This window comes from Tamandua tetradactyla, chromosome 12 (genome assembly GCF_023851605.1).
Source record: "Tamandua tetradactyla isolate mTamTet1 chromosome 12, mTamTet1.pri, whole genome shotgun sequence".
Lineage (NCBI taxonomy): Eukaryota > Metazoa > Chordata > Mammalia > Pilosa > Myrmecophagidae > Tamandua > Tamandua tetradactyla.
The window spans coordinates 11,243,676-11,261,389 of record NC_135338.1 but is presented as its reverse complement, the minus strand read 5'-3'; the positions used below and the strand labels follow the sequence as shown (position 1 = coordinate 11,261,389).

At 41.0% G+C, this 17,714-nt stretch overlaps 1 protein-coding gene and 1 long non-coding RNA gene across 5 annotated transcripts in view; one reads left to right on the top strand and one right to left on the bottom strand.

Moving 5' to 3' along the window:
• Window positions 1-1,798, bottom strand: part of GCH1 (GTP cyclohydrolase 1) — a 72,323-nt gene extending 70,525 nt beyond the window's left edge. Inside the window, exon 1 of the mRNA XM_077122582.1 lies at window positions 1,456-1,798. Within this exon, the coding sequence (XP_076978697.1) occupies window positions 1,456-1,798 (343 nt within the window). The remainder of the gene's footprint in view (window positions 1-1,455) is intronic.
• LOC143651796 (uncharacterized) overlaps window positions 249-17,714 on the top strand; it is a 49,541-nt gene continuing 32,075 nt past the window's right edge. For 3 of the 4 annotated variants that reach the window (XR_013160227.1, XR_013160224.1, XR_013160225.1), the window contains exons 1-2: window positions 249-671; window positions 2,579-2,704. This is a non-coding gene — a long non-coding RNA (uncharacterized LOC143651796). Of the gene's footprint in view, window positions 1,141-2,578; window positions 2,705-17,714 lie in introns of all 4 variants that reach the window. The other variant, XR_013160226.1, reaches the window with a different exon arrangement.

The window sequence follows — 17,714 nt, the reverse complement described above, 5'->3', positions numbered from 1 at the left end:
TGAAACAACAGAAACCAAATGTCTATTCTTCAGTTCTGTATTTAGAAATTCCTTCTGAGACTCCAAGTTTTTGCCACCAAGGGGGAAATAGGGCACTTGGACACAATACTGGAAGTCCATTTCTTGGCTTTAGGATATAGTATCACTTCCTTTGTGGGCCTCACCCATCTGGTACTCCAATTTCCCACCCTTCCTTTAGGAATAACTCTGTTCTTCCCAGGAGCTGTTCAGCAGTCACCCAATACACACTCCAGGAAATGAGGGGCAGGGAGGTTACTTTGCTAAGTAGCACCGTTATTCTTTGAAAAAACTGTGACGGCAGAAGGCTTCTTAGGTCAAAGAAATAAATGTCACCAACGACGCACAGAAGATGCAGACTGTAAAACTATGTCCTTAGTCCCCGCCGTAGAAGCCAGGTTCTCTATGTGTGCGCATGTTTTCGTTTCGCTTAAAAAAGACCAGCACCTCTCACCGGCAAATGGGCAGTAAAGTCTTCAGCCATTTTCCACTGCCCCACCTCGAGTCTCCCCCAACCCCGGCCCCTGGGTGAAAGCTGGGCGGGCCTCAGGGGCGCGCACACTGAGCTCACCCTGCTTCTGCGGATGGAAGGGGAGGCCGTGTCTCGGAGTCCCCAAGCCCAGGGAGACCCCCTGCTCCCGGAACAAGCCCCGGTAAGATTGTTGGATTGCTTTTGGCTTCGGGGAAAGGGGTGGGAACACGGCAAAACACGCTTTAGGCACCAAACGAGCACAAGAAAGCTCCCACATCGAACTCCAGCGACGCCCACGACCGGAGTCGTGCCAAATTTTGGAGGCATTCTGAGCTGGAGTGCGCTTCAGGTGAGCAAGAGAGAGAATTACAGCTCTGGGAAAAACCCGGGTCTCCTGACAAGACAGCCAAAGTGCGGGACTCAGACGAAAGAGAACGCTCGGGGCGCTCGAAGCACACGAAGCCAGGGCTTCACCCCAAACCTACCGAAAAATAAATAAATAAAAGAGAGAGCGATCTCAAGAGAAGGGTCTACCTAGGAAGCCGTCGCTGCAACACCCACCCCGCCACCACCTGCGCCTGGAGCATCGCCCGGCTTTGGGCGCAGGGTCCCCGCCGGCCGGGTTGCTCTGTGACCGCCGTCCAGACAAGGTCAGCCCCCAGGCCCCCGAGAGGGCTGCGCGCAGCGAGGACCCTCTGCCTCCCAGAGCCCCTGAAATGCGCCCCACCGGGGGCCCTGGCCTCGGGGCGGGGGAGAGGACGGGGGTGGGGGGGGCGGGACGGCGGAAGTGCCGGAGCCGAGGGCGGGGTTCGGAAGGTGACAGCGCTCAGGCCGGGAATCGGGTCAGCCAGGAGTGAGGCAAGTCCCGAAACTTCCCCGAGCCGGCGCGCGCTTCCCACAGCCGGCGAGTCCGCGCCCCGCCCGCCGGAGGAGCCCGCGCCGTCGCGGCCGGAGCCCGCACTGACCTGAAATGGTCTCCTGGTAGCCCTTGGTGAAGAACTGCATGGCCTTGGCCGCCCTCCAGGGCGTCTTGAGCAGCCCCTGCCGCTGGGGGTCCTCGCCCAGCGAGCGCAGGATCGACGAGTAGGCGGCCGTCAGGTTGGGGAGGTTGAGCTCATTGTCCTCTTCGCTGCGCGGCCGCTGGCCCCTCCGGCCGTCCGCGGGCTGCGCGCTCTTGGTCTCCGGCCGCGGGGGCTTCTCGGGCGCCCGGCTCGGCCCGGGCCGCGGCGGCTCCGGTTCGGGGAACCCGTTCCGGCACCTGGAGGCCCGCGGCGTCTCCGCCGGCGCCCACCCCGGCTCCTTCTCCATGGCCCGGCCGCGGCTGCCCGAGAGGGACGCCGGTGCGCTCCGGGGGCCGCGCGGCCGCGAGCAGGGGACTGCGACGGAGACACCTGAGGGAGGGGAGCGCCGACCTGAGAGGCGGCGAGCGGAGCGCGGCTGCCGGCCCGGGAGCCCCGCGGCGCCTCCTTCTTAGGGGCCGTCCGCTTCGCCCGCGCCGCCGGGCCTCCCCATTGGCCCGCGCCGTCTCGCGTCTGGGCGCTCGCCCCGCCCGCGCTCCCTCCCTCCGCCGCCCGCCCGCCGGCCCCGAGGGGTGGGGTGGGCCGTCCGGTTGGCGCGGGATGAAGGAGCCCTAAAGAGGGCAGGGTCCGGCAGCGGGTACCCCAGGGCGAGGCGCGGTCGGGGACGCCCCGCGGGGCCCCTGGGGCAAAGCCGGCGCTGCATTCAAATTGCTCTGGTCCAGTGGCCCCGTGAAAGGCGAGGGGGTGGCCTCGCCAGCGAAGGGACTGCGTTGAGCAGTGGATGAGGCAACCAACTCTGGGCCTTTGCTGCAAGAGAATAAAGTGACTTGAAGCCCTTAGCTGTTCATTAGTTTAAGATGTATCCGATGCGCCCTCCGCCTGCGGACGCTGGCGGTGTCCAGGCGAGTGTTAGAACAAGGATAGTATTGGGGGCGGACAGAACTTGGGCCCCCGAGAAATTGATTTACAAGCGAAGAAAAGTTAGGGCTGTCGTTTAAAACCCGTTTGCTTTTCGTGGAAACTTGGTGCTCGGTCGTTTGACAGTGACGTGCTAAATTCCTTTCCCTAGAGGTTGGCGGAGATTGTGAAATGCTATTGATCTGCGGGACTCGACATCTGCGTGGACTGTTCTCTTTGAAATTAAAAAATCGACTTTTCCCCTCACTTGCAGGATTGTTGTGTCATCATGCCAAAGGTTAGTTTTAAAACGTGTTGTCAAATTAATATCTCACGGTTTGCTTCAAAGAGTTTCTAATGTTGCTTTTTTCTGTCAGATATAAACAGATATTAATAGGCTCAGGATCAAGCAAACCAGGGGTGAAGCCCCTGGAATTATTCTGTGCTAATAAAATAGCACAGTCACTATTAATTAACAATTAGTGTTTACTGACTGTCTGTTCCAGGCAGAGCACTGTTCCTTACATTCAATATATATATAGCCTAGCTATGTAAGCAAACCTTAGTTTAAATTAGAATAAATTTTCATGTCAGAGTGCTTTTAAAAGATAATTAATGAATTCCTATATATTCTACACACCAGATTATGTAAATGGAGGAATATGATCATCCCTTAGAAAGAAAGCCTACTTGTCACTCTTCTAATATTTGTTGTAAGATTTTCCCCACAGGCAAGGTCCTGCAACATGATTTCCTCTAACTGCATACCTTGGGGTCAGAATTATACACCGGATCTCAAATGGTTTCAAGAATAATTGGAGATAACGTTCAAAGGATGACCTTGCATTTAACAAGTGAAAACAATGTTACCAATCAAGATTCCTTAAAAATGGAAGGATTAAATGGAGATACTTTCAATAAGAATTTTTATCATTATTTTTCTTTTCTTTAAAAAAACTGTGAACACTGATTTATATCCTATTCCTCAAAGACTATCCCCAAAATTAACATTTTGTTATAAATACTGCCACTGAGGCGTCCACATTTTTGTTGCAACCCACCAGTACAGTGTCTCTGGATTTGTGCTATAATATATCTACTTGTAAAATATAGGCAATACCTTTCAGCTACATGCCTACAAGTAATATAAGGAAGCTTTAAAATCACCAATATTATCTAAGCACTTTAACAGCAAAATACAGAGTTGGCAGGGGTGGTTATAAATTGAAAAGGGAGACAAAGTTTCAACATGGTCCCTGAAAGTTACTTTTTTACCAAAAAAGCCAAGGAATAATAGAGAAAAACTTTCTCCCATTTCTAGGGCAGCAGTAGAGTAGAGAGACAGATGGTTGAGACATGCAGTGACAAAGACTGAAAAACTGCAAGACTACAGAAATGTACACAGAAAAAGACTTGGTAATGGTAATGGGTAAACTTTAAGGCATTTGGCAAAGGAAATTGGAAAACAGCAAACTTCTTTACAGGCACAAAGTTCTATATTTAAAATTCAAACTTTAGAGAAGATTCTGGATCAATGTGGAAAGGGACATAAGTGACCTTACCACATGCCTAACTCCCAGAGGCAGGACTGTGGAGTTGACAGACTCCTCCAAATCTAGTGAGAAGCAAACTGAAGGGATGCTTTCTTCTCTTCTTCCTGGGATGAATGGAACAAATTTTAGAGGGAAAATGGGAGAATGTGAATACTGGACTTGACTCTCTGAGGTGGAAGGGAAGGCTCAGGGCTTCACACTGAGTTGAGAAAACTATCCAAAGCCCAAAGGTACCTCACAAGGGAAGGGTAGACATCCCCAGTCATGTGTCCCTGGTGGAGGACCTTTAGCATCTAAGAAAGAGGGATGCTAACTGCAGGACACTCTACCGCAGCTGAGCTCTGTCCCAACCTTGGTTCACAGAAGAAAGGATATAACAAACTGGTCTATCTTCAAGCTGTAGCTCAGACCAGGAAACAAATGGGCTTCACCCATAATGGGGGGAAAAAATAAAGAAATCACCCTCAGGATAAGAGAAAGAAAATGTCTGGAAACAGTCACCCAAGCATGGGCAGGAGACAGAGAAACAGCACGGCAACTACAAAGATGCTATAGCGAAACAAAACAAAACTAAACAAAGGGGGAACATTAGCATAGTATGTGGAATACAGAAAGACACCAAATGCAACTGGGAAGAAAATAAAGCTCAAAGAACAGAATCAATTTCCTCAAAACTGTTTTATGCTTAATAACACATGAATCCAATAAGACAAAAACCAAAATAATAAATTAAAAAAATAAAACTGAAAAGGGAGTTACAGATCTAAGGAAACAAATTGAGGGCCATCATGTCATCCTTGTGGAACTAATAAAGTAGAAAGAGCCATGTACAAAATAGACACCGATGGAAATTGAATCACTGACGTAAGGTAAGACATGAGATAATCACAGTGACTACAGGTTCAAAGGCACGGTGAACCCCATTAGAGACAAAGTTGATCCAACATAAGGATATTTCGGTTTGTGAGATAGAGAATTCAATGAACAAATGGGAGAGAAGGTAGTCAAAGACATGGAAAAAGTGTATTTCTCTACCAGAAATAAACTGTTACGTTAATGGTCAGTTGATTTTTAACAAGAGTGCCAAGAAAAATCAATAAGGAAAACAGTCTTTTCAACAGATGGTTCTGGAACAATAGGATATCTACATAAAAGCAAAACAAAGTTGGACTCCTATGTCACAACATACACAAAAATGAACCCAAAATGGATCAAAGATGTAAATGTAAGAGTTAAAATTATAAAACTCTTACAAGAAAATATAGAAGAAACAGGAGTAAATCTTAATGACCATGAATGTCTCAAAGGATTCTTAGATTACAACAAAAGCACAAGCAACAAAAGAAAAGATAAATCAAACTTCATCAAAATTTAAAACTTTCACACTTCAAAGGACTATCAAGAAATTGAAAAGACAACCCAAAGACTGGAAGAAAATATCTGCAAACCACATATATGATAAAGGACTTGTGTGCAGAATATATAAAGAATTCTTCCAACTCAATAATAAAAACACCCAATAGCCCAATTTTGAATTGGGCATAGGATTTGAACAGACATTTCTCCAAAGAAGATATACAAATGTCTGATAAGCACATGAAAGATGACCAGCTTCATCTAGGATGACTATAATTTAAAAGGACATAAGCGTTAGCAAAGATGTGGAGACATTGGAACTCACATACATTGTTTGTGGGAATGTAAAATGGTTCAGCTATTTAGCAGATCCTCAAAAACTTAAACATAGGGTAACCATATGACCCAGCAATCCAAGAGAATTGAAAACATGTCCACACACAAAAATCCTGCACATGAATATCCACAGCAGCATTATTCATAGCCGCCAAATAGTGGAAGCAATGCAAATGTCTACCCACTGACACATGAATAAACAAAATATGGTATATCCATAAATGGAATGGTTTTCGGCCATAAAAAGGAATGGAGTACTAATCCATGCTGCAGTACAGATGAACAGAAAACATCATGCTAAATTTAAAAAGGCAGTCAAAAAAAGGCCATATATTATATGATTCTATTTATATGAAATGTCCAAAAGAGAAAAATCTATAGAAACAAAGTAGATTAGTGGTTTCCAGAGGCTGAGGTGGAGAGGGAAATGAAATATAACTAATGGGTATGGGTTGCTTTTGAGGGGTGGGAGCGGTGTGATGAAAATGTCCTAGAAGTAATGATGATGATGGTTGAATAATTTGTGAATATACTAAAAGCCACTCAATTGTACACTTTAAAACATTGACATTTAAGATATGTGTTATATCTCGAGTATAGAAAAAGAATATTTCATATAAAAATTTAAAATGCAGACCATGTTCTAGAAAACTGTGACACAGAATGCCTAAAACCAACTTTGATAATATTCAAGGATAAAGAGTTTTGAAGCATACAGGAAAAAAAACCAACAAACAAATCAACAAAAAGGGGTTGGAAGTGAGAGCGTGATGTGACCCTCAGTTACTCCATGACAATGTACATTGCCTTTCCCCCCAAAAAACATTGAGGGCAGTTTTAAGCTCTTAATGAAAATAAGTTATATCCACTGGGGGAAAAAAAGATCCAAGTATAAAGATAACAGGTAGACCATTGCAGACATTTGAGAAATCAGGAAATACACCTCTTATAAGCTCTTATAAGCCTTTACTAAGAAAACCACTTGACACAAAATTTTATAAATTGAGAGATAATAATAATAATAAAAAGAACTCAAGAATGAAGATATTGTGGTAAAATTTTTAGTATTTAAATATGAAACCAATTTAAAATAGTTAAGTAAAAATTACTAAATATAAAACCAATACTAAACTTTGGGACTTTTATATACAGAAGAGAATGTGAGCAACAGAGATCTGGAAAATACAATAATAATGCAGTTAACAAAGACCACACACTGGGGAAAGGGGGTGCTGTAGTCCTCACGTTCCATTGAATGGAACCAATAATCATATCTACATTGACGCATAGTAAATAATCACAGAAGAGCTCAAACCTCTTAATGTTTTTTTTTCATTTTTTTAACTTTTTTTATTGTGAAATATAACATATATACAAAAAGGCAATAAATTTCCAATTACACTTTTAAATAATTATTTTATTTTTTTAGTTACCAAAAAACACATAACAAATGCAAACATTCCTATTTTGATCATTCCGTTCTACATATATAATCATTAATGCACAATATCATCACATAGCTGCATATTCATGGTCATGATAATTTCTTGGAACATTTTCATCTCTTCAGAAAAAGAAAACGAAAACAGAAAAAAAATGTATACATACCATACCCCTTACCCCTCCCTTTCACTGATCACTAGCACTTCAAACTAAATTTATTTTAACATTTGGTCCCCTCATTATTTATTTTTATTCCATGTGTTCTACTCGTCTGTTGACAAGGTAGATAAAAGGAGCATCAGACACAGGGTTTTCACAATCACACAGTCACGTTGTGAAAGCTATATCATTATACAATCATCTTCAAGAAACATGGCTACTGGAACACAGCTCTACATTTTCAGGCAGTTCCCTCCAGCCTCTCCATTACATCTTGACTAACAAGGTAATATCTATTTAATGCGTAAGAATAACCTCCAGGATAACCTCTCCACTCTGTTTGGAATCTCTGGGCCATTGACACTTTGTCTCATTTCACTCTTCCCCCTTTAGGTCGAGAAGGTTTTCTCAATCCCTTGATGCTGAGTCTCAGCTCATTCTTGGATTTCTGTCCCACATTGCCAGGACCTCTTAATAGTTTTAATAATTTTTTTTTGCATGGGCAGACTCCAGGAATTGAACCCGGGTCTCTGGCATGGCAGGCGAGAATTCTGCCACCGTTGCCCAATAATTTCTTTTTTAACCTTAGAGAAACTGTTAAAAACTAAATAATATTACTTATGGTGAAAACATAGATGCTTATTTCAAAGCTGATTCCTTCAGATTTGCTCCAGATTCTTTTTCTCCTATTAAATTTAAGTAAAATGAACATAACCAAGATGGCAGCATGAGATGCTCCAGGATTCCATCTTCCTCCCAGACAAAAGCTTTAAAACAAGCAAAATATGGCAGAACCATCTTACTCAGAGCTCTGGAAATGAGTTAAAAGGCTGTAATAAGCGGACAAGTGCTGAATCAAGAAAATAGCAATTTAAAAATGGTAGGAAATTTTATCTCAAAAAAGGTATTTAAAAATAAAAATAAAATTAAAAACAATCAGAAATAATAAGAGAAAAAATGGAGGGAAAACCCCATAGTGCCCTGGGAGGCCCTTCTGTACCCCTATTACATCCTAACCAAATGGGGGAAAAGAAGTGTAATTAATTAAGTACCAGTGGCAGATAGAGTTCAAATAGAATCCAGAGGTTACTCTGGAGGTTGCTCTTATGCAAGCTTCAGGTGGAACTTGCTACCTATCATAACCTGCCAAATCCCAACCAGGACCATTCCAGCCAATCCTAAAGAACACATAGGGCAATTTAAAGATTCCACAAGGGTTCCAGACACTAGAGTAACTTGCCAGAAACGTACAACCTCCAGATGAGCCCCTGGTCCAGGTAAGTTCCGAAACCTAGCCCAGCCTATCCAGAACATCAGATAGTTCCATCTCCCTACCCCATATTAGTGACAGACCCTTCCAATATAAAAAATTTAGAATTGCCATAGCCCAGACAACCTAATGAGAGGTGTGGAAAGATCAAAGGTGATGGTGGAATTATACGTAGAAGATAGGACTTAAATGAATATGAATGCTGAACCATTAAATTGATATCTCTTTTAGTCTCCAGTATTTTAAAGCAGCTAGAAGTAAAAACCTAAAATTGTGAAATTGTAACCCATGTCAAAGTCTGAAATATGTTCTACAACTAATTGTGGTGCTGTGCTTGGAAATTTATAGCTTTTTTGTATATATGTTATTGTTCACAAAAAAAAAAAGAAGGAAAAGTCAACTCTGATGATAAAACTATTGCTTTTTTAGTCCTTTGCTTTGTATATATGTTATACTATACAATAAAAGAAGTTTAAAAAAGAAAAAAAAAACAATGTAGTGGAGAGGCTGGAAAACCTTGTGTTTGATGCTGCTTTTATCTATCTTATCAATGGATGAGTAAAACATATGGGTTAAAAATAAATAATAGGGGGAACAAATGTTAAAATAAATTTAGTAGATTGAAATGCTAGTGATCAATGAAAGGGAGGGGTAAGAGGTATGGTACGTATGAATTTTTTTCTGTTGTCTTTTTATTTCTTTTTCTGAATTGATGTCGATGTTCTAAGAAATAATCATGATGAATATGCAACTATGTGATGATATTGTGAATTACTGATTATATATGTAGAATGGAATGTCATGTTAAGAATGTTTGTGTTTGTTGTTATATTTTTTTAAAAATTAAAAAGTTAATTTAAAAAAGCTTGCCAAATTTAATATGACATGAATATACAGACTTATTTGCAGAAATGGAAGAATTAATCATCAAATTCAAATGGAAGGGGAAAGAACTCTGAAGACCAAAATCATCTTGAAAAAAAATGCAAAAGGTTGGAGGACTCATACTTTTTTTATTTCAAAAGTTATGACAAAGCTACAGTAATCTGTGGTACTGGCAAAGGACAGATATATAAACCAATGGACCAGAATTGGGAGATCAGTAATAAATCTTCACATTTTTGGAAAACTGATTTTTGAAAAGGGTATCAATTCCACTCAATTTGGGAAAGAAGAGTCTCTTCAAAAAATGTTGGTGAAAAAGTGGACATGCATATGCAAAAGAATGAAAGTGGACCCCTGCCTCACACTATATAAAAAATTAACTCAAAATGGATCAATGACCTAAATATGAGGTCATCTTAGAAGAAGATGTGGGAAAATATCTTCAAAACCTGGTATTAGACAATGGGTTCTTAAACTTTACACCTTGAGCATGAATAACAAAGTAAAAATAGATAACTTGCAGTGCTTCAAAATTTAAAACTTTCATGCATCAAATGACATTATTAAGGAAATGAAAAGATAACCAGCAAAACGGGAGGAAATATTTGGAAACCATATATCTCATAAGAGTATAATATACAAAAAAATATGAAGAAGTCCTATAACTTAACAACAAAAAAGACAAACAACCTAAATTTAAAAATGGGCAAAGGATTTGAATAGATATTTCTGTAACGAAGATACACAAATGACTAGCAAACATAAGAAACGATGATCAACATCATTAGCCAATAGGGGAATGTAAGTCAAAACCATGATGATACCACCTCACACTACTAAATAGCCATTTTAAAATAATAATAATAATAAAAAATAACAAGGATTGTAGGAAGACACAGAGTACAGTCTCCAGAGTTCCACCAAAGCAACTATGAAGCAAGCAGGAACTGTCAGAAACAACTATTTTGAAATGCCAGACGCCAGAAAAGCACTATACAGCATCCAGGGAAGAACGTGAGGAAAAGGCTGATGAATTACAGTAAAGAACAATAAATTGTTCTGTCTGCATGCAGCTCCTGGCACCCATCCCCTACTCTGGTGGCAAGCCATCACGGGGTCCAGCCCCTGGCTAGCCCACTGATGACAGGAAGGGATAGAAAAATCCTCTTCTCCAAGACCATGGGTGGGAACAGCCAATCCAGCTTGTAATTAGCAAATTCAGATCACAGGGAGCCCAGCACTGAGGGAAGCCTTGAAATTCTTCCAAACTGCCCCAAACTGCTGCTGCAGCCATTGTTTCAACCTACCCCTGAAAGGGGCTGCGGTGGTGGAGACTTCAAGAGGCAGCGCTCCCTCAGGGATATAGGGGACAGTTAGTTGAAGGGCTGCATTTGCTGGGCAGACCAAGAAAGCTCAGATTTGAGGAGCTTTCAGAGAAACTCTTTACACCTACCTCCCCAGGGTACTTCACAGTACCCTGATTCCCTCCCCAGGGTACTTCGGAGTAAGAATGCATCCCCTTTGTGGATCCCCGGCCCTGCTTTATATGGGAAATACTGACTTGGGGAAGTCCTCCCAGCATGCCCTTCTTCCCAGAATTTGTCCTGCAGGCAAAAGCAGCTTGAGACAAGGAAAGAAGTTTAAGAAACTATAGAGGTGGCAAACACCCGGAAGAGGGAGGTCTGTCTCCTGGTAAACAAAGGTAACAACAAAACTACTGTAAACAGGAGAACTCCAAAGCAACTAACAAGCAAAATCCCAAGACAAGTCAGAGGGCCAGAAAGACAAGGAAATCCTGTACAGTGCATTCGCCTTGGGCAGACCTTCCTGTCAGGAGTGCTGAAGCATGAGAAAAATCTCTGTCTTTTCACCAGCTTGTTATAAAACCAAGAAACAACATATCAGAGAAGAAGTGCCAACATTAACATTTTAAAATATTAAAATGTACAGGATGCAATGAGAGAAGATAAGGCAAACAAAGAAAGAGGGCAAGTGGCCCATTCAAAGGAAGAGGATAAAAATACAGAAAATGTATACAAAGAAGATGAGAATCTAGACATACCGTACAAAACCTTTCTAAAATGATCTTAAAAATGCTGAAAGAGATGAAGGAAAGTACAGAGAAAGAACTGAAGGGTATCAGGAAAACACTGAATGAATAATATGAGAGTCTAGGTAGAGAGCTAAAAATTTTAAAAAGGAATGAAACAGAACTATTAGAGTTGAAGGCCATAATAACTGAAATGAAAAATGCCTGGGAAAGCTTCAAAAGCAGATTGAGCTGGCAGAAGAAAGAATCAGTGAACTTGAGTACAAGACACTTGAAATGAGTTAGGCTGAGGAGCAGAAAAAAAAAAAAGGAATATTAAAAGTGAAAAGCATAAAACACCTCTGGGACACCACCAAGTGCACCGGTATGTGCGTTATGGGTGTCCCAGAAAGAGATAATGAGAGAAAGGGGCAGAAGGAATAGTCAAGGAAATAATGACAAAGAACTTCCCATAGAAAAGATGTAAATATGCAAATCCAAGAAGCCCAAATAGGGCTAAAAATGAAGAAAAATACACCATGTCATATATTAGTAACTCTATCAAATGCATAGGACAAGCAGAGAGTTCGGAAAGCTGCAAGAGAAGGGCAACATGTTAACTTCAAGGGAGTCCCAATTAGATGGGGTGCCAGTTTCACATCAGAGGCTATGGAGGCAAGTAGGCAGTAGGTTGAAATAAACTGCAAGCCAAGAATTTTATATCCAGCAAGACTTTCTTTCAAAAATGAGGGTGAGATTAAAATATTCTCAGAAAGCAAGAGCTGAGGGAGAACCACTAGAACTTCCCTACAAGCAATTCTAAAGTGAATTTTTCAGACTGAAAGGAAAGACCAATAGACAGTGGTTCAAAGGGGAATAAAGAAATAAAGACCTGTGGTAAACGCGACCATTGGGGAAATTATAAATGCCATGATATTATTGTAATGTATTATTTGGTATGTAACTCCACTTCTTACTCCTTACAGGGGCTAATATGCAAATGCATATAAAATAATGATAGACACTTCTGGGAAGATGGCGGAATAGGATAGGCAGAGTAACTTCTCCATGGTGGAATAGTTAGAGAAAAGGCAGCAAACAAGTGGGATAGCAGCTTCAGGGTATGAGTGGCCCGAGGGGGACTTCTACATTATATAGGGAGGAACTGGATGAAAAAGTGGAGAAAATATGACTGAGAGGATGGAGTCAGTTTATTCAATCATGCTTGCACTTGGGGCCAGCTGCTGTGCATTGGCCGGAGCAGCAGTTGGAGAAGTGGTACACTCCTGAAAGCCCATCTCCACAGCCTGCTGGGAGTCATCTCTCAGTCCCACAGCCAGGAGTTCCCATGTGGGGACCCGGGAAACATCAGACTTGTATCATCCACACACAGAGACCTTGTGGCAGAGTCCAGTACCTACCCCCCAACCCTGAGGCAGGCTGTGGCTGGTGGTGCTGGCAGAGATTGGGGGGCCCTACCCTTTGGGAAAGAGGGGACACAGAGCAGAGCTGATTTGATAATTAGACAGCAAGACAGACACTCTGGGACCAACCCCCTCCATCTTTTCTCCATGGAGGCTGGGGCAGTCATGGCATGCATGGGCGGAGGCGGGGGACAAGGAAGAGAGCCCCTCCACAGTGCTGGGAGCTCTTTCCCCACCTCAGAGGCCCATGGATAAATGCAGGCCTGACATAGCAGTTCGACTGCCAAAGCAGGGCATCCCCCTGCTGGCTGGGGGGGGGGGGTGAAGGTGAGCCTCTTAGTTCCACAGCCCAAGGTCAGTCCACTCGGAAGCCTGGGGATCAGCAGACCCACCGTGCCCACAAATAGATTCTCTGCTGAGGTGCACAGTGCCCATTCCCCACCCCTGGGGCTGGCAGCTTTTAGCACACGTGGAGACCTGCTGCATTGACCAGACTTTCCCCTGATTTGGACTCTGCCTAGTGGACTGCCACCGTTGAGGAAGGTGGGCTTGAGGGCAAGAGGTTGCATGATAGCAACATTTGCTGAGAGAGCATTCTAGCAGACTGCTTACCTGCCTAGTCTTCAACATATTTCCAAATAGACTTGCATGTCCTGCGGGAAGCCTTGGTCTTGATCTTTCTTGGAATTACTGACAAACCAAGTACCAAAGGAGATCTTCAGTCCAAATCCAAGCAACAATAAAATCTTAGGCAAGCTAGGGTAATCAACTTTCAAAATAACCTTATCAAGATAATCAAATGCAAAAAAAAAAAAACAGCAAAAAATCACAGAGCACATGAAGATGCAAGAAAATATGACCCAACCAAATGACCAAATTAAAAAGCTGGAGGAGACACAGAATTTGGTATAATTAATCAAAGATGTACATATAAATCTAATTATAATTTTGATGGGTTGGCTAAAGACATAAAAGAGATCAAGAAGACATGAGAAGAACATAAAGAAGAATTTGAAAGAATGAGTAGAAAAATAGCAGATCTTACCAAAATGAATAGACTTTGATCAAATTAAAAATACACTAGAGATACACAGCAGCAGATTTGAAGAGGCAGAAGAAAGAATAAGCAAGCTAGAGAACAGGGCAACTGATTCTAATGCACAAAAGAATAAATGGTGAAAAAGACGGAAAAAAATGAATCTGATCTCAAGGAAATGATGGACAACATGAAGCATGTAAATATAAGAATCACTGGTGTCCCAGAGGGAGAAGAGAAGAATAAAGGGTTAGAAAGATTGTTTGAGGAGATAATTGGGGAAACTTCCCAACCCTTATAAAAAATATAAATAAGCAAATTATAGATGCTCTATGAACTGAGAATAAATCCAAATAGACCCACTCCAAGACACATACTAATCAGACTGTCAAATGCTGAAGAGAAGGACAGAGTCCTGAAAGCAGCAAGAGAAAAGAGACTCACTACATACAGGGGAAGCCACATAAGACTAAATACTGACTACTCGATGGGCACCATGGAGGCAAAAAAGCCATGGTATGACATCTTTAAGATTCTGAAAGAGAAAAATTGCCAGCCAAGAATTATTATTATTTATTTATTTTTTCACATGGGCAGGCACCAGGAATCAAACCCGGGTCCTCTGGTATGGCAGGCAAGCATTCTTGCCTGCTGAGCCACCGTGGCCCACCCAGCCAAGAATTATTTATCCAACAAAACTGTCCTTCAAAAGTGAGGGAGAGTTCAAAATTTTCATAAACAAACAAATGCTGAGAGAATTTGTTAACAAGAGACCTGCCCTGCAAAAGATACTAAAGGGAGCTCTGTCAGCTGACAAAAACAAACAAACAAAAAACAGAAGGAAGACATCTGGAAGGGGACACAGAATTGAAGAGTATCAGTAAGGGTTGCTTAAAGGATAAAAAGAGAAGGAGAGAGAGAGAAATGGACCTGACAGGTAAAAACCAAAGGATAAGATGGTCTAATCAGGAACCTTCTTTACAACTATCTACCACCAGGCACTGCCCTGGAGAGAAAAGAAGGTGGAATAGAAAGCGCTGAACAAGGAACGGTGAGAGGAATAAATAAAGCTAATCTATAAAAGCAAATGGCCCCACATTGCCTATTGTCTCTTACTTCCCTCACCTCTGTTTTTGCAAGAGTGCCTACATGTCCTCTTACATGTGTATCTAATGAATTTCCTGCCTGCTTACTCTAAAAAAAAAAAGAAAGAAAAGAGAAAAGAACAGGCTTTACAGTAATAACTTTGAAGTTAACAGATTAAACTCCCCAATTAAAAGATACAGCTTGGCAGAATGGATTTAAAAATGTGATCCATTTATATGCTCTTGACCAGAGACTCGTCTTAGACCCAAGGATGCAAATAGATTGAAAGTGAAAGAATGGAAAAAGATATTCTATGCAAGTTGTAACCAAAAGAAAAGGGGATAGCTGTAATAATATCAGACAAAATAGAATTTAAATTCAAAAATTTAAATTTAAATAGAAGGTACTATATATTAATAAAAGGGACAATCCACTGAGAAGAAATAACAATCATAAATTTTTATATAGCCGATCGAGGAGCTCCAAAGTACATGAAGCAAACATAGGCAAAACTGAAGGAAAAAAGAGACATCTCTACACAATAATGGTGGGAGACTTTAATTAACACTACTCTCTTCTGTAGATAGAACAACCAGACAAAGGACCAGTAAGGAAATAGATAACCTAAACAATGTGATAAATGAATTAGACCTAATGGACATATATAAATCCCCAAACACCAGGATATACGTTCTTCTCAAGTGCTCATGGAACATTTCCAGGATAGGTTATATGGTGGGGCACAAAATAGGACTGAATAAATTTTAAAATATTGAAATGATTCAAAGCACTTTCTCTGACCATAATGGAATGAAGCTGGAAATCAATACCCACCAAAGAACCAGAACTTTCACAAATACATGGAGATTAAACAACAAATGCTTAAACAATCTGCAGGTCAAAGAAGAAATTGCATGTAAAATCAGTAAATATCTGGAGATAAATCGAAATGAAAATACAATATATCAAAACCTATAGGATACAGAAAAGGTGGTGCTGAGAGGGAAATTTATAGCTCTCAATGCCTACCTTGAAAAGGAAGAAAGAGCTAAAATTAAAGATATAACTGAACAAATGAAGAAGCTAGAGAAAGAACAGCAAGTAACCTTAAAGCAAGTAGAAGAAAAGAAATAACAAAGATTAAAGCAGAAATAAATGAAATAGAGAGCCAAAAAACAACAGCAACAGAATCATAACCCCAAAAGTTTTTTCCTTAAGATCAACAAGATTGACAAACCCCTAGCTAGACTAACAAAATAAAAAAGAGTGAAGATACAAATAAACAAAATCAGAAATGAGAGGAGGGTCATTATAATGGACCCAAAGAAATAAAAATATATATCTTATGAAGATACTATAAACTGTATGCCAATAAAGTAGACAGCTTAGATGAACAATTTCCTAGAAACACACAAACAACCTATACTGACTAGAGAAGAAATAGAAGACTACAATAAACCAGTAAAAGATTCAATAAGAAATCAAAAACTTTCTGACAAAGAAAAGCCCAGGGCCAGATGTCTACTTTGCAGACCTAGAAAACCTAATTGACAGATTTATTTGGAAGGGAGTGGAGCCTCAAATAGCCAAAAATATCCTTAAAAAAAAAGAATGAAGTGGGAGGATTTACACTTCCAAAATTTAAAGTGTATTATAAATCTACAATGGGCAAAACAGCGTGGTATTGAAACAAAGATAGACACATTGGCTAATGAAATCGAATTGAGAGTTTAGAAATAGACCCTTAGATTTCAGGCCAATTGATTATTGATGAAGCCGCCCAATCCACTGAACTGGGATGGAATGGTCTCTTCAATAAATGGGACTGGGAGAACTGGATATCCATATCCAAAGGAATGAAAGAGGACCCCTACCTCACACCCTATACAAAAATTAACTCAAAGTGGATCAAAGACCTAAATATAAGAGCCAGTACTACAAAACTCCTAGAAGAAAATATAGGGAAACATCTTCAAGACCTAGTGATAGGAGGTAGCTTCTTAGACCTTATACCCAAGGCACGAACAATGAAAGAAAAGACAGATAAATGGTAACTACTCAAGGTTGTACACTTCTGCACTTCAAAGAATTTTGCTAAAAAAGTGAAGAGGTAGCCAACTCAATGGGAGAGAATATTTGGAAACCTAATATCTGATAAGGGTTTGATATCCAGTATATAAAAAGAAATCCTACAACTCAACAACAATGGCACAAACAATCCAAGTATAAAATGGGCAAAAGATATGAGTAGACATTTTACCAAAGATGAAATATAAATGGTTAAATGCCCATAAAAGGATGTTCATTTTCATTAGAGAAATGCAAATTAAAACCACAATGAGATATCATCTCACACCTATAAGAATGGCTGATACAAAAAAAACAGCAAAACTAAAAATATTGGAGAGGATGTGGAGAAATTGAAATATTTATTCACTGCTGATGGGAATATAAAATGGTACAGGCATTGTGGAAGACAGTTTAGTGGTTCCTCAGAAAGCTAAATATCGAGTTATCCTATGACATGACAATTCCACTACTCAGAATATACCCAGAAGATCTGAAAGCAGTGGCACAGACATTTGACACAGATGTTCATAGTGGCATTATTCAGAATTGCCAGAAGATGGAAACAATCCAAATTCCCATCAACAAATGAGTGGAAAAACACAATGTAGTATATATATATATATGCACACACAATGGAATACTATGCAGCAGTAAGAAAGAA